The 19,128-nt window shown below is 35.9% G+C and overlaps 1 protein-coding gene across 6 annotated transcripts in view; it reads right to left on the minus strand.

Moving 5' to 3' along the window:
- The window catches only part of SUCLG2 (succinate-CoA ligase GDP-forming subunit beta), a 458,258-nt gene that overhangs the window by 280,048 nt on the left and 159,082 nt on the right, over nucleotides 1-19,128 (minus strand). For all 6 annotated transcript variants that reach the window (XM_054695429.1, XM_054695406.1, XM_054695410.1 and 3 more), the window contains 2 exons: nucleotides 10,640-10,801; nucleotides 8,250-8,392 (listed from right to left, as the gene is read on the minus strand). In XM_054695429.1, coding sequence (XP_054551404.1) covers nucleotides 8,250-8,392; nucleotides 10,640-10,801 — 305 coding nt within the window. The remainder of the gene's footprint in view (nucleotides 1-8,249; nucleotides 8,393-10,639; nucleotides 10,802-19,128) is intronic.

The following is a 19,128-nucleotide window of genomic DNA, read 5'->3' on the forward strand; positions in this document are numbered from 1 at the left end:
AATTCAACTCATCAATCAGTTCAGTAAAGTGGCAGGATACAAAATCAACATGCAAAAGTCAGTAGCCTTCCTATACACAAACAATAAATCTGAAGAAGAAGAAATCAAAAAAACCATCCCTTTTGTTATTGAAACAAAAAAAATCAAATATTTGGGAATAAATCTAACAAAAGAGATAAAGGACCTATACAAAGAAAACTATAAAACACTGTTAAAAGAAATAGAAGAAGACACAAAGAAATGGAGAGACATCCCCTGCTCGTGGATTGGAAGAATAAACATTATTAAAATGGCCATCCTTCCAAAAGCAATATACAGATTCAATGCTATTCCAATCAAAATTTCAATGTCATTCTTCAAAGAAATAGAACAATTATTGATGAAATTCATATGGAATCACAAAAAACCCCGAATAGCCAAAGCTCTCCTGAAAAAAAAAGAAGGGAATGGAGGCATTACACTCCCAGACTTCAAACTATACTACAAAGCCATAATCATCAAAACTGCATGGTATTGGAACAAGAACAGACATACAGACCAATGGAATCGAATAGAAAATCCAGAAATAAATCCACAGATTTATGGTCAACTAATCTTTGACAAAGGAGCAAAGACTATGCATTGGAGCAAAGAAAGTTTGTTCAATAAATGGTGCTGGGAAAACTGGGTCGCTACATGCAAAAGAATGAAGCTTGACCACTACCTCACACCATACACAAAAATCAACTCAAAATGGATTAAAGAACTAGACATAAGACCTGAAACCATAAAATATATAGAAGGAAATATAGGCGAAACACTACGTGATCTGCACATCAAAGACATCTTTACAGACACATCACCCAAAGCAGTGATAGTGAAGGCAAAGATAAACAGCTGGGACTACATCAAATTAAAGAGCTTCTGCACAGCAAAAGAGACAATAACAAAAACAAAGAGAAACCCCACCAACTGGGAGAACATTTTTGCACCCAACACTAATGATAAAGGACTGATCACAAAAATCTGCAAAGAGCTGATGAGACTCAGCAACAACAAAGAAAATAATCCAGTCAAAAAATGGGCAGAAGAGCTAAAAAGAAACTTCTCTAAAGAGGAAATGCAAATGGCCAACAGGCATATGAAAAAATGTTCAACATCATTTGCCATCAGGGAAATGCAAATCAAAACTACCATGAGATACCATCTTACACCAGTGAGAATGGCACATATTAAAAAAACTAGCAACAACAAATGCTGGCGAGGGTGTGGAGAAAAAGGAACTCTTCTGCACTGTTGGTGGGAGTGCAAACTGGTCCAACCACTGTGGAGAGCTGTGTGGAGATTTCTGGACCTACTAAACATAGAGCTTCCATATGATCCAGCAATTCCACTCCTAGGTATTTACCCAAAGGACACAGAAACATCAATTCCAAAGAACACCTGCACCCCTATGTTTATAGCAGCACTGTTTACAATAGCTAAGCTTTGGAAACAACCCAAATGCCCAAAAATAGATGACTGGATCAAGAAGATGTGGTACATATATACCATGGAATATTACTCAGCATTCAAAAAAGATAAACACATGCAATTTGCAGCAACATGGATGGCGCTGGAAGGGATCATGCTCAGCGAAATAAGCCAAAAAGAAAAAGAAAAATACCGGATGGTCTCACTCATAGCAGGAATCTAGAAAACTTAAATAAGGGACCAGGAAAATGAATAACTATAAGAAAGTGAAAATCAAAATCAACAAAAAACTATGAACCAGAGACACTTTTAGGGGGGCGGGGGCGGGAGGGGAGGGATTGGGGTCAGAATGGGGGGCTGCAATTGTATGGGGAATATAACAATAAAATTTATAAAAAAAAAAAAAAGAAATAATAAAGGAATACAGCAAAGTGGCAGGTTACAAATTCAATATACAAAAATCCACAATTTTTTAAATATGTAAACAGTGAACAAGTAAAGGACACTAAGAAAATAACTCCATTCACTAAGAAAATAACTTCATTCACAATTGCTTCAAGAAGAATTAAACGGGGCCTCTCTGGTGGCACAAGGGGTTAAGACACAACCTATGAAGCTATACACAGACACTGTAGCACAAGTTCGACCCCCAGCCAGGGAGATATCCACAGGGCGCAGCAGACCTCTCCTGACTTGCCCATTGCTCCCCTCATATGGAACTACAAGATGTATTGAAAAAATACTGAAATTCATATGGAACTACAAGATGTATTCAGAGATATAATTCCATTATTTGAAACACCTAAATTATTTGATCACCTTGTCAAAAAATGCACTAGTTTCTAACTGTTGAATGCAACCTCTCCTCTTCTTAATGCAATAACATTAAGAGGGAAAAAAAAACCCTTAATGTTTCTAATAATTACCTATTATTTCTTAAATACATGACATTATATTTGATTAGTGCTACATTTCTCTCTTATAAGTCTACAATGGTTTCTCCCTACAGAATTTGTAATCATTACTAAGTATGCTGTGACTAATGCTAAAATTTACTAAAATATCCCAAAGTCTTTTAAATTCCATAAATTATTTACCATGAAACAAAGACACATTAAATTCTGAATTTTGAGGAGGACAGCAAAGGGTAAGAACCTTATTTTTATTTGTTTCTGAGTGTATGTCAGCAAGGGGCATGAAAATAGATTTAGAGTGTTCCATTAGGGATGCTTTAAAATGATAGTAGCTATCAGACATGTGTAAGATATGGAACCACCAGTGGTTGTCAGGACACAGCTCTTATTGAGAAGTATTGGCAGGTAAAATGGAAAGATTCTGAGAGAGGCATGAAGAACTAGACATTCTTGGAAATTTGGATCGAACTGAACATAAGAATACAAAAACGCAGAATCAATATTACAAATTCATGACAATAAGAAAACCACTGCAGGGGAAGGAAAAGAAATGTGTGGGTGGATGTTTTCCATTCTTTAGTTTATACATAGTGGTTAAACTACAGCAGGGGCTATTTTAAGTGGAAAGCAACCTAAATGACAGGTTACAAGTTCTTAAGCACAAAATCATTTTTATTCTTCTCAGACTAGACACTCAACACAAAGACAAGCTGTCTGGATTTTTAATCTTTTCAACACTCTTTGAAAGTAAAACTTGTTTTCAGACAGGTCTGTAACAATAGGGATGTATGGTAGTCATTTCAAAAAATAATTCTTGTATTATGTAAAATATGGAACATTAAAAACAAATCCCTTAAGAGTTCTATTACCCCCAAATAAATAATGCCTTTCAGATAAGGTATTTCAGCAAATATTAATAGATGTCATAGGTAATGAAATAAGTTTTGCTTTATGTCTCTCATACAAACATGCATAAGAGATAGAGGATATTTTTATTGAAATATAATCTAAATGTAGGAGAATTAACAATATGTAAAGCATTTAGCAAATTTTATTCCCAAAAGATATTTATCAAAACTTAAGATATTTCATAAATCTGACACTAAAAATAGAAATGCTGTTTTATTTTCCTGGCTTCTAATTCTAAAGACTCTTGAAGTATATACCACGGAGATAAAAAAAAAAAAAAAAAAAAAAAAAGCTGGACTCTTCTCAAATATACATCAAATGATATTCTTTGGTTTTTCAATGATAATTTTAATTCTCTATTAAACTGTTTTCTTGAGAGTCTGAACAATCACAGCAAGTTACTGAATTGCTTACATATTTCATCAATTTATAAGTAGCACAGGCAGCATCACTGATGTCAAGGAACCTGATTCAGATGCCTCCCATTTGTAGAGATGACCATTTATATTCCCTAAAGTTCCAATAATTCTAATTCTGAGCTTTACAGATGATAGTGGAATTGATCACCGAAAACATTACAAATTGAATCTTTCACATACATTGTAGCAGCTGATAATGCATGGGGGGGTGTAACTTTCATGTCAACTTTACAGATGAGGTGACAGGAGTCTGAAGAGCATATACTGATAGTTAACAAAGACAAGAAAAGGTACTCAAGCTTATTAGTTATGAGGGAATGGCATTAAACCAAAATGAGACAGTGCTTACCAGAATGCCTAGAATAGAACAGTGCACCACATGTTGGTTAGGGTGTGCAGAAACTGGACCCCCATCCAAGGCTGTGAGAGTATGAATTGGTGCATCTGGAGAACTGTTCAGCAGTATCAATTCAAGCTGAATATAAGCAACTAGAAATTCTAGTTTCAAGTATTTATACCAGGAAAATGTGCTCCAAAAGACATACATAGGAATGTTCATAGCAACAATATTCATAAAAAAGACAATGACAAAGATGTCTATCAACTGTAAGGTGCAAGAGCTCTGATAGAACAAGTAAACCACTACTACATAAAATGTTAATGAACCTTGCAAATGAAAGTGAAAGGGGGCCTCCCTGGTTGCGCACGGGGTTGAGATGCAACCTATGAAGCTGTCTGTAGCCACTGTAGCATAAGTTCAATCCCCGGCCTGGGAGAAACCCACATGGCACAGCAGACTTCTTCTGACTCGCCCACTGCTCCCCTCAGCAGTGTATTTCAGTCAATCTGCCTGTTCGGTGCACCACTCTGTCTCTGGTGAATGCTCTCACCCTCTGCACCTCTGGCCTGTACCCCAATCCTTGTATGAATAAATAAAAATAAATCTTTAAAAAAAAGTTAAGTGAAAGATGACAAACATAAAAAAGTATACAGAGTATGATTCCATTTGTATTAAGCTCAAAAGTAGGTGAAACAAATATATATGAGCAGTTAGGGTTGTAGCTACCTTTGAGAGAAAGCAAGGAAACATGGGGCAGGGGAGGCATAAGGAGCTCTGGGGTAGTAGCTGTCGTGGTCTGTTTCTGTATAACAAACTATCATAGACTTGGTGGCTTACAAAACAAACATTCACTTCCCACAATTCCAAAGCTGAGAAGTCCAAGGACAAAACACAGATTCAGCAACTGGTTCGGCCATAGATAGTTTGATGTAAATTTCACATAATAAAATGACTCTCTTAGGTAATGTACTATCATCTTTTTTATAAAAGAGAAAAAATAAGGTACATTAAAGTTAAATAGCACATTCAATTAACCACAATCACTAAGTAAGAAAAAGGTAAAATCCAGGCAGTAGTCCTGCACAGAGTCCCACGAAGAACCCCTTTTTTTCTTGAACTGGTAATTGGTGCTTCTGAAGCACATTTGTGCATGGACATGGAAAAATCTCTGAAAATATGATTCGAAGTTGGATCAAACCAGAACACAGTCAGATCAAGGAAGATGGCCTCACCAATGCCAAGCACATACTACTGCTTTCCAAAATCTGACTTACAGAAGGAAACAGATTTACCTAACTTTGGCCTGCAGAATTAGTTTTGAGAGTCACGTCAATTGTCTTTCCCTTTTATTCATTTGTGCAAGATGTTTTACATACTCCAGATGTTGTTGTACTCATTTTTACCCCTTTGGAATTCTAAGTTTAGAATTAGAAATGAAAGTCAAAGAATGAGTCATGAAAATAAAAACCAAAGGATAACATTTTAGTGTTTTTCCTTTAAATGTGTTTAAATTCTTTATAGATTACCACAAAACCCAACTTATACTTCTTAGATCATTTTGACTGCCTATGATTTTTTAGAAGGTTGGTGTTTAGAATTCTGTATGTTAAAAATGATGAGGAAAAGATCAGATCTATTGTACTACCATCTGAACAAACACCATTGCCTTTTTGCATCTCAATCTCAGCTAGAAAATAAGAAAAGTACCAAATATTTCATAATATACTTCATGTAAATCCAGTTGAGTTATTTATCTTGAAAGGACTCTTGTTTTTTAATAATTTTGAATTTTAATTTTTTATATCACATGGAGATTTTTAAGTATTCTATGTTTTGTCAACATCTAACTATTTATTGCATCTTAATAACAAATGTGAATACAGTTTAGCAGTTACCCAGGTTGGCTACAGAAAAATAGAGTGCCCTCTCTAAAATCAAAAAAAGAAAAGATTCTTGTTTTAGACAGTCTGGTAGAAGAGCTACATTCCCCATGTGTTATAAGCAAATAAGGAAGCTATTACTAAAATAGGACTTGTGGCAGGTCCCAATAAAAATCAGCATTTGGGCTGATAGTGAAGCAAAATAAATATGAGTGGAAATTTATGTCAATCATAATCTTTTTCTTGAATGATGATACTTATTACTTGGTCAATAGAATTAGTTGCAAGTATGACCAACAAGTAGTTGTTAGATCAGTTAATTTAAGTTTAACAACAACAGGTCTTTTATAATTTTGAGGCTCACTGTATTCAACTAACTAATCCTTATATCTAACAAGAAAATCAATACCTTTGAAATAATTAGCTTTGGGCTCATGGGAATCTCTACTTCTGGGCAGACAGATGAGGTACTACTTGAAATAATTACTGACCGAACTACAACCAGTTTCCTTGTAAAATCAAATCAATTCCTCTAAAGGACCTTTTTTTCCCTCTTCCCTCTGAAATCTGTGAAACAATGCCAGGATTGAAAATATCCATTATATTTCTATGCTTTTTAACTGGTTTTGAAATTTCAAGATTTGGAAAACGTACTGTGAGATGAGCTATGCATTCATTTTCCTGTTATAGCATGAGAAAAATAAAATAACTCCCACATACCTTTATCCACTAAAGATGACAGCCAATCTCAAAAAAGTTTAAATACACCAAACATTTAAAAATATTCCATAGGGTAAAATAAAATTCTTGAAGAGACTGTTTTTAAAAAATGGCTCTGCCTGTGATTTTTCATGCCCTCCTATACTTTCATAAAATTAAAAGTAAGAATCAGCTACTAAGAAAAAGATAGTCCAAAGAAAATACAATTATTGCCCTGGTAGATTTAATCCCTAAATGGCTCTCTATTGTTCTTAGCACTGAATTTCAGTAGACACTAAAAGCTCAGTATTTCATTACAGTCACCTGTCCCCTGGGTACTCTGAACTTCAAGTAATTTAAAGAATCATGTGTTATGTCCATGGTATTTACAAATGTGGTTGGTTTGAAGATTCTCAGGAAGAAAATGATTCTTCCTTTAGCAAACAGTAGGATGAAGGGATAAATAAATAATAAATGACTACGAAGTCACCGATAATGTTCCTACTTAACCAATCACAACAAAGTACTCATGCAAACAGAAAAATTAATCTCAAATACTTTCTTCAAGGGTGGGTGACTCTGGATTTCAACAACTTTGCTATTCCTGAACACCACTGGATAACTGAAGATAAGTAGCTGAAACTACCTTACTATTTATTTTGTATATCTGAAGGAAAAGAACAAAAACATGAGGTCACCAACTAAGACACAATGAAAACAGACAAGCATACTACAAATATAAAACATACGTTACTCTGTGAACCTCAAAAGTCTATTGCCAGTTCACTGATTAATGTAAAGTTTCCATTTTAAGTTCAGACATTTCTTTTTCAAATATTCTGGCATTATTCTCATTTATGATTTTTTAGTGATGATCCAGATTACTCATATCTTCAGTTATATCATGAACCAATGGAATATCAAAATAACATCTTCCACATAATATATATCCACCTCAATCTTGCTATGATAGATGACTGAGTATATAGAAATGAAACAAAGCATATTGGTATTTCACTTGATTGAATATTTACTGAATACCTACCATGCCTCTGTCATGGTTGTGTAAATTACATTCTAGTTAACAAAAGAAGATGCATATGAAACAATGTTACATGTACTTAGAGTACATATTGCAAACTGTAACATATGAAACTTCCAGAGATGACTATTAAAAAACATGGAAAGTGTAGGACCAATATTTTCCAATATTACATCGTTTTAAACCTATAACTTTCTTTCATATCCAATCTTATGACAATACCTTTAGGATCTTTATGGAAGGAATTTGAGACTGTGTCCTCTCTAAGTCATGTAAAACTAATCAATTATCCAGACACTGCTTCATGTCAACCAGTGTTTCACTGTTTCAGGCACTACACCTTTTTTTTTTTTTTTCTTATTTCCTCCCATCTCCCAGAACTTTACAATTATAGCCTCTGAATAAGATACAGGAACACTGATACGTCTCATGTATGATGAGGTAAAGCACTATGTATTCCAATTGTATATAAGGTAAGATTTGCATGTAGGCCTATAAAGTACATATTTGGCTTTTTAACTCTTAGAAGCAGGAAAGGCAGTTATTGATGGTGAAAAATCAGAACATTACCTAATCTCCCTACAAAGAGGTTACCTTAGGATCAGCTGTGAGCAATTTAAATGCTTGATATACTTGAGATTCCTTTACACCACCACCAAGATCCAAAAAGTTGGCTGGCTTTCCACCGTTCAGGAAAATGATATCACAAGTAGCCATGGCCAGTCCAGCGCCATTCACTGTGCAAAGCAAATGGCACATAAAATAGGATATATTTAGCAACATGAAAAGGTGCATAAGCTTTTTCCCTCCCCATATTGCCACAAGAGAACCCTGCTATTACTAGGTCAATTTCTGTTCTGCTTGCAATTCTGTTCAACTAGACACATATATAGACTTTGATAAATAATCAGTAAAAGCACATTCACAGAATAAGCAAACAACAACAAAAAAAAATACCTGAGAACAGGAAGATGGATTTATTGAGAAGTTAAATCCTGGGAAACAGAAAGAAGAATTTAAGTAAGTAATCAGTGTAGACTAGTAGGTGAAGAGGAGTTTTAGGTTATTTAAAGTACCTAAAGTTCCAAAGAATTGGGAAAGACAGAAGAAAGATAGGAAAAGTTGTTAGAGCCCATGAATTACATTCTTTTTAATATTCTTTAAAAGATACGATAAAGATTGGATTTCTTTCCAATTTTTGATCACTGAGACTATGTTCCTTTAAATATGGCATCCCTCTGGAGTTGACCCACAGGGGTCCCAACTTCAGTGGGTTCCATATTTTCTATACTTAGTGCAATCATGCATATGCTGTCTGTTTGCAAACCTATATGTTATCTGGATAAACTTAGAAAACAAAGGAACAAATGACAAAAGCACAAGCAATATTCCTATTACCCTGTTAATTTTTCAAATTACCACAAGAAATGATGTCTAAGCAATTTGATCATTAAAACTAGAACCAAAATATGTCAACATCTTAGGAACTTTTGAAGAGTTTTTTCACTTCAAAATTCTTATTTTCCAGAGTTAATTTTTATTGATCAATTGTACTTCCTTTGCTTCTTACACTTAATTATATGAAAGTACTTTCCTCAATTTGGGGGGGGGGCGCTCCTGACCACAGAAGAAAATCTCAAGGTAATGCATCCTTCAATTTTTCTGATGCTTGAATTCCCCAGACGAGCCTATGAACAAGCCTATTTTAAGTAAGTCAGGGCAAGGAAAATAAAAATGGTTTAAACAGGATCCTAAAACAAATTTAAATGTGTTAATTGTAGCTTCTGAGGCTGCTAACTTGGTCAAATCACGCACACTCCTACAGAAGCAGCTAAGAATCTGTATTTAATTTGTTCTAAACACACCATTATATCTCTCCCCTTTCTAAATGCCTACAAACACTGAGAGCACATTACCTTATCAAGATCAAAATGATGTAAGTGATCAAGTTATCGCTCTAATACAAAGCAAGCGCTTTTGCTATCACTTGTAATTGGAAGTCATTTTCTATTGTATTGAACAGCAAACTATTGGATGAGGTCTGTTTAGTTCTGAATATAATGATACTGTTGGTTTAATGAGCTACATATCTTTTGTATTTTAATCCTGTTAAAATTAAGACCTCAGTTTCTAGTGCAATGAATTGGTTCCATCAGAAACATGGAGGCATATGAACCTCTCAGTACTATAGAAGTAGACAACAACAGTTAAGTGTATTGTCTCTACAGACCCATTCTTATCTCAGCTGAATAAGTACTTTTCACAAAATTAGGTAATTATGATAAAATCAATTATTTTTATAATTGTTTTATAAAACAATTGTTTTATTAATAAACTGGTATAACAGATTAAACATTTTATCCTCCATTTGGCTATTATAGAAGCTGAAACATGGGCATAAGCAGTAAAATATATGTTGCCTTCTACTTTCTTTGAGAAACAATTTTATCATAAATTCAAATATCATAATAGTTTCTAGTATATTTATATTCACAGGAATAGCAAAACTACTCACTTTTACTAAGCAAAGTTTAAATTAGATGCTTGAAAAGAATGGTTTTCATCTGGGGTGATTTTGCCTACCAGAAGATACTTAGTACTGTCTGAAAACATTTTGGTTGTCACTACTGCAGGCACCTAAGTGGTACCTAAAGGCCAGGGATACTGTTAAATATTTTACAATGCACAGGACAGTCCTCCAACGCAAAGAATTATCCAACCCAAAATGTCAATACCACAGTTGAGAAACCATGCTTTAAATCACTGACCACTGACCACTGACCAAAATAAACTCCAGGAAGAAACTCTGGATTCTCTCTTAAGATTTTTTTGGCTACAAAGAACAAAAAGCAAACAAACAAAAAATATGTGCATTTTCTTGCTATTAAGAAATAAATCTTTCAGAAATCAGTTTGATACTGAAATTTCAGAAATGAATTTCTAAAAAATTCACAGATCATTTTTTGAGATAACTGCTTTCTTACCAAAGCATGCAATGTTCCCATCCAATCCTATGTATTTTAGATCATATTTGTCAGCTTCGTTTTCAATGGGCTCAGTCTCTGATTTGTCATCCATAGCAAATATGTCCTTTTGTCGGAATTCTGCGTTGTCATCAAAGTTTATCTTGGCATCAAAACAGACAACTAAAGGAAAAAAGGAATATATCTGAATATCCCATAAGGATTTATAAGTTAAGTTCTCTAAGCTGACAGGGACAGAAAAGTAAGAGATTGTGACTTTTTTATTCTCTTGTTATAAGCAGAAGTAGTTAAGGCTTTCTAAACTCTACAACTACAAAGATAACTATGAGATGGTCTCATTTCTCAAGAGACTTGCATTCTAGCACATTACTATATAAATATATAGTAATTTATATTTCTGGTCTCTGTTCAATAAATGAATATAAATTAAATCACACAAAAGCTATAGTCTGACATGTTACTATATAACTCTGATTCAGTATTTTTATTACATTTCTTATTTTCAGAGTTAAGCACTGATAATAACCTCTCCCTTCTATGTAGAGACTAGACAATAATGTTTAATCCAGTTGTTTACCTTTTTCCTTCTTGTGTTGTTGCAAAGTTAAATTTTTATTTAATTAACATCTTCACTACTATTTCTGAAAGACATATTGGCAAAAATACTGAGCCAAAATCAATAGTTTTTTAGTTGATCTTTAACTCTGTAGCCTTAACAAAAATAACCTGTTCTTCCCTGGACTTCAGTTTTTCAGTTGGAAGATGGAAATAGCAGTCCCTAGTCTGATGATAGACCTTCTTTGGGGTCTGCTGAAACTAGGCCCATTACCCTCATGCATGCAGCACTATCTTACAACTCTTTTGATTCAAGTGATAAAACACAACATTCCAAGACTGCTCAGATATAATGAGACATCATCAGCATATTGTCTCCACTCTCTGGTGCCAGGAGGAATCTCCAACTCTTATTGTCCAAGAGTCTTGCACATAGTAAAACTCACTTGGTGACAGAGATAGAGCAAAACCTCTATGCTCTATGTATAGGAGATAGTCTAGATCGATAATCTGGAAAGAAATGCATTGGGGAATAGGGACATCTTGGTTTCTGGTATATGAACCTTTTTTAGTATATCCCTTAAAGTAGAAGATATAATTCCATGCTGACATTCCATTACAGCCTTTTTTACTTTATTTAGGATATTAACAGACAGGGATCTATTGACAAGAACTTGGAGGCATTATCCATTCTCCTCCTGCATTGCTGATAGATACCTAATACTTGAAAGTAGAACAATGACCCTGGCATATTTCAGGCAAAATTAATACCATAGTCTATTAATCCCATGTTTCCTATGAAGAAAAAATATTGTTACATTATAGAATCCTGGGGTTAAAGATATGAGGTAAAACTTTTTTTAAAGCATCTTTCTAATTATCAAGCATTTTGCTACAAATCTGTGCAGAACTGGTACACTAGCATCTAAGAATACCCTGCATAAATAAAAGTCCAACCCACAAATTACTTAAAGTAGCACTGACTGACAGGAGAGAATCTTATATGCAAGTTAATGTCTGCTTGAGTCCTTATTCTTGCCACAAAATGTCCAACCACTTACCCACACACTGTGAATATATGCAGCAAATGAGTAATTACTTTCCAGAACTGAAATCTTAATGACGGAATCCTACAATTACCAAAGGAATCAGCCAGTGTTCTTGGGTTGCTACAATGGCATTTTCCTAGCAGTTAATGACCAGTATAATAATCAATACAAAAGCAACCTCATTCTAGGCTTTCCACTGTTTTTATAAATACATTTTAATTAATTTATTGGTAATTTCAGCTACCCCATTACTCAATGGCAAGATTACTTAAAACTGACACCTTCAAAATGAATGGGCGAAGGCTATCAAATTGACTTCCTAAGTGAGGAATTTCAAATAAAAGAATTATTAGTCAAGATCAATAAACCAGTAAATCAAAATAAATCCAGGCTGCTCTTTGCCCTTTACACAGACTACAGTTATATGCTACTTGAGAGAGAGAGAAAAAATAATGGATGTGCATGCAAAGTTCAGAAGGCAGACCTAGCAAAATGCCTACAAAGTCAGATTTCCAAGAAATGCTCTTTCCCATGATATGATGCATATTACAAGTACAGAGATAAGTTCACTATTTGGGGACCACCTTGAGGGAACTTTATAGTTAACCCAGAGCTTAAAGATGGTGATTATGGGATATAAGTGGTATCAACAGGCAGAATAAAAAGTACAAATACAGGTATAATATTTGTGGGATGAAAGTTCTACCTACAACCACCCTTTGCCAAATTGTTCCCTCTCTGTAGAGAAAATTAAATGACTAGCTCTGTGAATGTATGTCCCAGTCCTTTGGGAAATTAAAAATACTACTTTAAATGGAAGCAAGTAAGGTGCCTTACACCAGTTCTAGAAGTGTACCTAGAAGGGTCTTAACTGGGTGGGGGAGCACATGAGAGCCTCAGTATTCAGTTATGCAGATCCAAAACTAAGCTGAAATCCTCAAAACCTAAATCTTTGGGGACAAGGAGAGAGGTGGGAAATAAAAACACTTTAAGAAGGTATGTGGACTCTCTTAGACTTGCATTTATTACATCTGCTAAATAAATATTTTAAAACTAGTACCAAACATAAATTGCCTCAGTCTTAATGTTACATCACCTATTTTTTTTCCCTTGAACTTGACCACTTAATGTAGAGTCTGACATCAAGAACACCTGTGTATGAATTACAACTCTGTCCCCAACTGGCCAGTCAGCCATAATCTCTCTCTCTCTCTCTCTCTTTTTAAAAGATTTATTTATTTATTTATTTATTTATTTATTTATTTATTTATTTATACAAGCACTGGGTACAGTCAGAAGCACGGGAGGGTGAGAGAATTCACCAGAGCCAGAGCAGGTTGCAGAACAGGCAGACTGAGGAAGTACACTGCTGAGGGGAGCAGCAGGCACAGCAGGAGAGGTCTGCGTGCCATGAAGGACCCTCACTGGCAGCCAGGGATCGAACCAGCGCTGCAGAGGCTGCGGGCAGCTTCGCAGCCCAGTGTTCAACCACTGCGCCACTGGGGAGGCCCATAATCTCTTTTAAGCCCAATGATTTTGTCTTTAAAATGGAGATCACAATGCTTCTTTACGGCATGGTACTGACGGAAGAAGAGACTGCAGGCAACACACACAGCCTCACAAACAGCTGGCACTCACGGTTGTTATATCACCACTGCAATCTTCTGTGTGCACAGGCTTTTCTTAGAGTTTCCCACTACAGCCAGCAGGCTATAAGATTCTGCTCATTTCCTTACACTAAAAGTAACCTGCTCTTTGTCCCAGTCACTTGTATTCCCAGACTTCTGCTTAGTGTAAATCTAAACTAATGCCTACAGGAGTTTACATATACACAGGTTACCTATGGATTTCAATAAAATGCCATCTTCTGAATACATAAGAATTTTCACACTGGCAGCATTTTAATAGTTGGCATTTCAGCCTTTTAATTGACAAAAAAAAAAGTTTTTTGACTACAGGGGAAGTTGAAAAGAGATGCTTTTAGTGACCCTCATGACACCAAATCTTTACACAAGGCCAGAGTGGCTAAAGATCAATATACAAGAGTCCAAAATGAGATTCTAAGTCAGGGGGTGGGGCGAACTATGACCCTCAGGCCCACCCACTGCCAGTTTTGGTGATATGGTTGTAATGGAATGCAGTCACATCCACTTGTTTCCATATTTCTGTGGGTGCTGTCCCAAGGCAACAGCAGAGATTAGTTGCAACAGCGACATTACACAGTCTACAGATACCAAATATTTACTTACTAGCCCTTTATAGAAAATGGTTGCCAATCATTGGTAAGTCTCAATTCTCACTGCATTAGCATTCTGCTTTGACAACTGATACAATCAGTCACGGGTATCATGTTTGTAATGGTTGAGAAAGGTACTTAGAAAAGTGCGTCGAGGCCTCCCCAGTGGTGCAGCGGTTGAGCACTGGGTTGCGAAGCTGCCCGCAGCCTCTGCAGCACTGGCTCGATCCCCGGCTGCTCCCCGGCCACTGGAGGAGGGTCCCACAAGGTGTGCAGACCTCTCCTGCCGCCCGCTGCTCCCCTCAGCAGTGTACTTCGGTTCTTCTGCCTGCTCTGCTCCCTGCTCTGGCTCTGGTGAATTCTCTCACCCTCCCGAGCTTCTGACTGTACCCAGTGCTTGTATAAATAAATAAATCTTTAAAAAAAAAAAAAAGAAAAGAAAAGTGTGTCCTACTGGCATGAAGACAAGAAATGTAACACAAAATAAACAAAAATGTGCAGCTTGCACAAAAGGAATAGAGGAATCCCTGAATATTGATGGATTCGAATATGTTTATTTCCCCTGTTAGAATCCTCCAAGAAACTTTCAGAACCACTGGGTAAAAAGGAATTGATGTCTATGTCAACAGCAGGGCAATAGAATAAACTTGTTTGCTCAAATCTCAGCTTTTTCTTTTAATGAAACAAAGAAACAACCAAAAAAAAAAAAAAAACTATGGTACAATATATTTTTGAGATCCTGAGCTTGGTTCAGACATTAAGATTTTCAACGTCACATTAATGAAACCTCAATTCTATAGAAAATTCATCTTGAACAAAGGCCAATCTGTGTACAAAGTGGGTGAAAAAACACACCTATTAATATTTATAAAACAATTTTCACCATCAAAAGCACATTGTTACATGCTTGATAGATTATACAAATGAATTTTTCTTCTGAACAAATATCAAAGAAAGTTACAATACTTAAATTCACAGGGTGTTTTTGTTGTTTTGTTTAGTGGTGTGAGATTCTGTGAGCTGCTAATTCCACAGCTTCCATGAAGAACATGACTGGCAGGGAGAGGCCTTTGACCCTAGAGTTTTAACATAAGAATGTGCCACAGAATTAAACAAAAGAGAAATACATTTCAGATGGGAAACTCACACATAAAAGAAACATAAAAACAGCAGGAAATAAGATTGTCATAATTAGTTTGAAAAATAATCTGTCTTCAAGCAATGTACTGCATTTGATTTGTAATAAATAACCATAATGTGCTACAAATGTGCCTTGCCAAGATGGTCTTAAAACGCTGATATTTTCAAATTAGTCCCACTTCCCATTAAATATTGATGTTTCAAAAGTTGTATACTTTTGAGAACTTTTCTTTAGTTGCTGTGAAAAGAGAAAATAGATATGGGGTGGGTGGGGGTATTTGAGGGGGAGGTACAGAACTGAAAATGTTCTTGAAAATAGAGTCTTGTGTATGTGGAGAGAAACACCCACCACCAACATGGGCACTTGCCAGCACGAAGCAAAAAGGTGGTTATTTAGGGAAATTAATCTGAGGGAAGGAATTTAATGTGCCAGCTAACTTTGGATTACCCGGCCTGAATGCTTAGGGAATCACTGTTTTAGATTGGTTTTCGTTTCTTTAGTTCGGTGAATGGATTGGGCTACAACTGACAAACACACTTAGTACAGGAATTCTTAATCTCAGGACTACTGAAAAGTTGGGGGAGATGATTTTCTGCTATGGAACTCTGTGCTGTGCATTGTAGGATATTTGGCGGCATCTCTGGCCTCTATACACAAGAAGGGGGTAGCATTCTGCATCTCAAGTTGTGCGAAACAGATATAGATGTTAAGTAGACTCACTGTGGTGATTATTTTGCAATATATACAGCTATCAAATCATTATGCTAAATGTCAGTTACATCAGTTTTAAAAAAGTCTCTAAACACTGCCAAACATTACCAGGTGATAAAATAGCCAATAAAATATTATTCCAAAGATACTAAAGAAAGGAGTCTTTGTAGGTGGATGTCCTAAAAGTGGTAAGAAATGAAATAGGATATAAAATCTCACAGTGGCTTGCAAAAATAAATGAATGGATAGGCAGAAAAATAATTAATGATAAAGAAAACCTTGACTCTACTTGGCCACAGTTTTAATGACTTATTTTAGCACTGCAATTTAGACAGGCAAGCAAAATAAAGTGTCTTAACTATACTTTTATTTTTTAAAAGATTTATTTATTTATACACACAAGAACTGGGGTTTAGGCCAGGGGTGTAGGGGGTGAGAGGATTCACCAGAGACAGAGTGGGGAGCAGAACAGGCAGATTGACTGAAATGCACTGCTGAGGGGAGCAGACAGGAGAGGTCGGCTGCGCCATGTGAGTCACCTCCCTGGCTGATTGAACTCCTGCTGCAGTAGCTAAGGACTGCTTCACAGTGCTGATGCTTAACCCCTTGCGCCACCAGGGAGGCCAAGTGTCTTGACTATTTAAAAGTCTTCTTTAATTTCAAGATAAAGTCAATCTATCTAGGCATGCTTTGACTCAATGTCCCTTTGTTCTATCCCATGTTATTCAAACTCAATAAGTGGTCTAGGTATGTACATGTGACCAAAGCAGGGTCAATCAGTATCACTTGACAGGACGTCTATGGTTGCTTGAAAAAGAGTGAAGAAAACTGGGAACTATTTTTGCTGTTAGTTCTAGACAGGCCAGTGGACACGAAAGCCTATTCAAAGGCAAGCAGGGCTGGAAGACCAGAGAACCCCGTAATTCTCTTCTTACTTTATACCAGTCACTCAAATTTCCCCATTATATGAATGAAATATGGGCCCCTCACCCCGAGTTTTCGGTTTCTTTTTTTTTTTTAACAAAAACTAGGCCAATGTAGGTTATCGTCAAGACCAACCATTTCATCTTAATTAATAGTCCATCAAATTATACTAGTCAATAGTGCCAAATTAGGGCCTCCCCTTGTGGCGCAGCAGTTGAGCGCTGTGTTGCAAAGCTGCCCGCAGCCTCTGCAGCGCCGGTTCGATCCCCGGCCCCCGGGCAAGGGTCCCACATGGCTCAACAGACCTCTCCTGCTGCGCCCGCTGCTCCCCTCAGCAGTGTACTTCGTCAGTCTGCCAGTTCCGCTCCCCGCTCTGGCTCTGGTGAATTCTCTCACCCTCCTGCGCTTCTGACTGTACCCAGCACTTGTATAAATAAATAAATAAATCTTAAAAAAAAATAGTGCCAAGTTATATTGTTTGAATTAGATTATTAGTCACATCAGAAAAATTAGTTCTTAAACTAAAGCTGTATCTTGATGCCATAAGTCCTCAGGAGTGACCTAGCATAGATGTTACCACGGTCAATGCTCTTCATTTAACCAATATCATCTATCATGCAACTATATGATCAATCACCTGGCTTCCATCAAGCCATGTACAACTGAAAAAAAATTCCCTTCAGAGAGGCTCTACCATGAATAAAGTAAAAAATATGTTTTGTGTAGTTTCGAGCTCCTTAAACTTCTAAATTAAAAGCTCAATTATTAATTTTACTATGAAAGGCGATGTATTCTCCTATGACTGATCTAAATGGAAATAACATTCAAAATATTAATATTCATATTATAAATATTAAGGTTATCAATAACTGCTAAGATATAGATGACTGCCTTTATAGCTCCTATTATAGAAAAGATTGCTTTGGGGACTGTGACAATGATGAAGATCAATTTGTACATTTGGCTATTAATCACCCTTTCCTAATTGGGTTTAATTTGACTACCACTCATTAGAGTTATAAACTAACACACTCATTTAATTGTAATTATAATTCAATAGATGAACTTTTATGGTACGATGAACAAATTAATAGCTAAAGTTAATTATGCTATAAAAATATACAAAAGGCTTATGCTTTAAAGAACTGTATACTTGGAATATATTTATGACAGTTCTTTCAGAAAAGCTCCAGAATTGTTCTTCCTCTGAATTATTTTGAAGAAAACTTCAGAATTTATGAGGTTTTACAAACATGCTCTGGGAGATGTTTCTCACACCACTGTTACCTGCTGCCAGACCATAATCTTGACTGACAACTTCCAAAAGGATTGAATAAAAACAGTATTACAGTTTGAAATTTATCCTACTCCATGGCTGAATTTCCCTTTTTTCTTTTTTGAATATGAAATAACAAGGTTGCTGTACAGACGAGGTGAAAAGCAATATATGACCTTTAAGGACCTGTATTGAACTTCCTCTCTTTCATTTCTTAGATTTAATTATCAGCCACTCAACGCAGCATGAATTTGGACTGATATTCCCAAATTGGAGCGTGCTTCTAGATTCACTCTGATGAAAGCAAATTAATAGTTTAAGAGGGAAATAGCAGAAAAGAAGGCAAGTCACTGTAAGCCAGTCTGGCATATCACAATTAATAAGACACTACTTAGAGACAGTTGACTTTCAACCCCAGCTCTAGTATCAGGGTTATAGGAAAAATGAATGCAAAAATTTATCACAGTGCCTGGAATATGGGTTCAAGAAACAGGTTTTTTTTTTTCCTCCCTTACCTTTCTTCTCTCTATGAAATACTGATGACTTCACCATCAAATTCAACCTTCAACATATTTATGAAAACAGACTGCTTATAAA

The sequence above is a fragment of the Talpa occidentalis genome, unplaced genomic scaffold (assembly GCF_014898055.3).
Source record: "Talpa occidentalis isolate TD23 unplaced genomic scaffold, MPIMG_talOcc4v2.1 talOcc4.10, whole genome shotgun sequence".
Classification (NCBI taxonomy): Eukaryota; Metazoa; Chordata; class Mammalia; order Eulipotyphla; family Talpidae; genus Talpa; species Talpa occidentalis.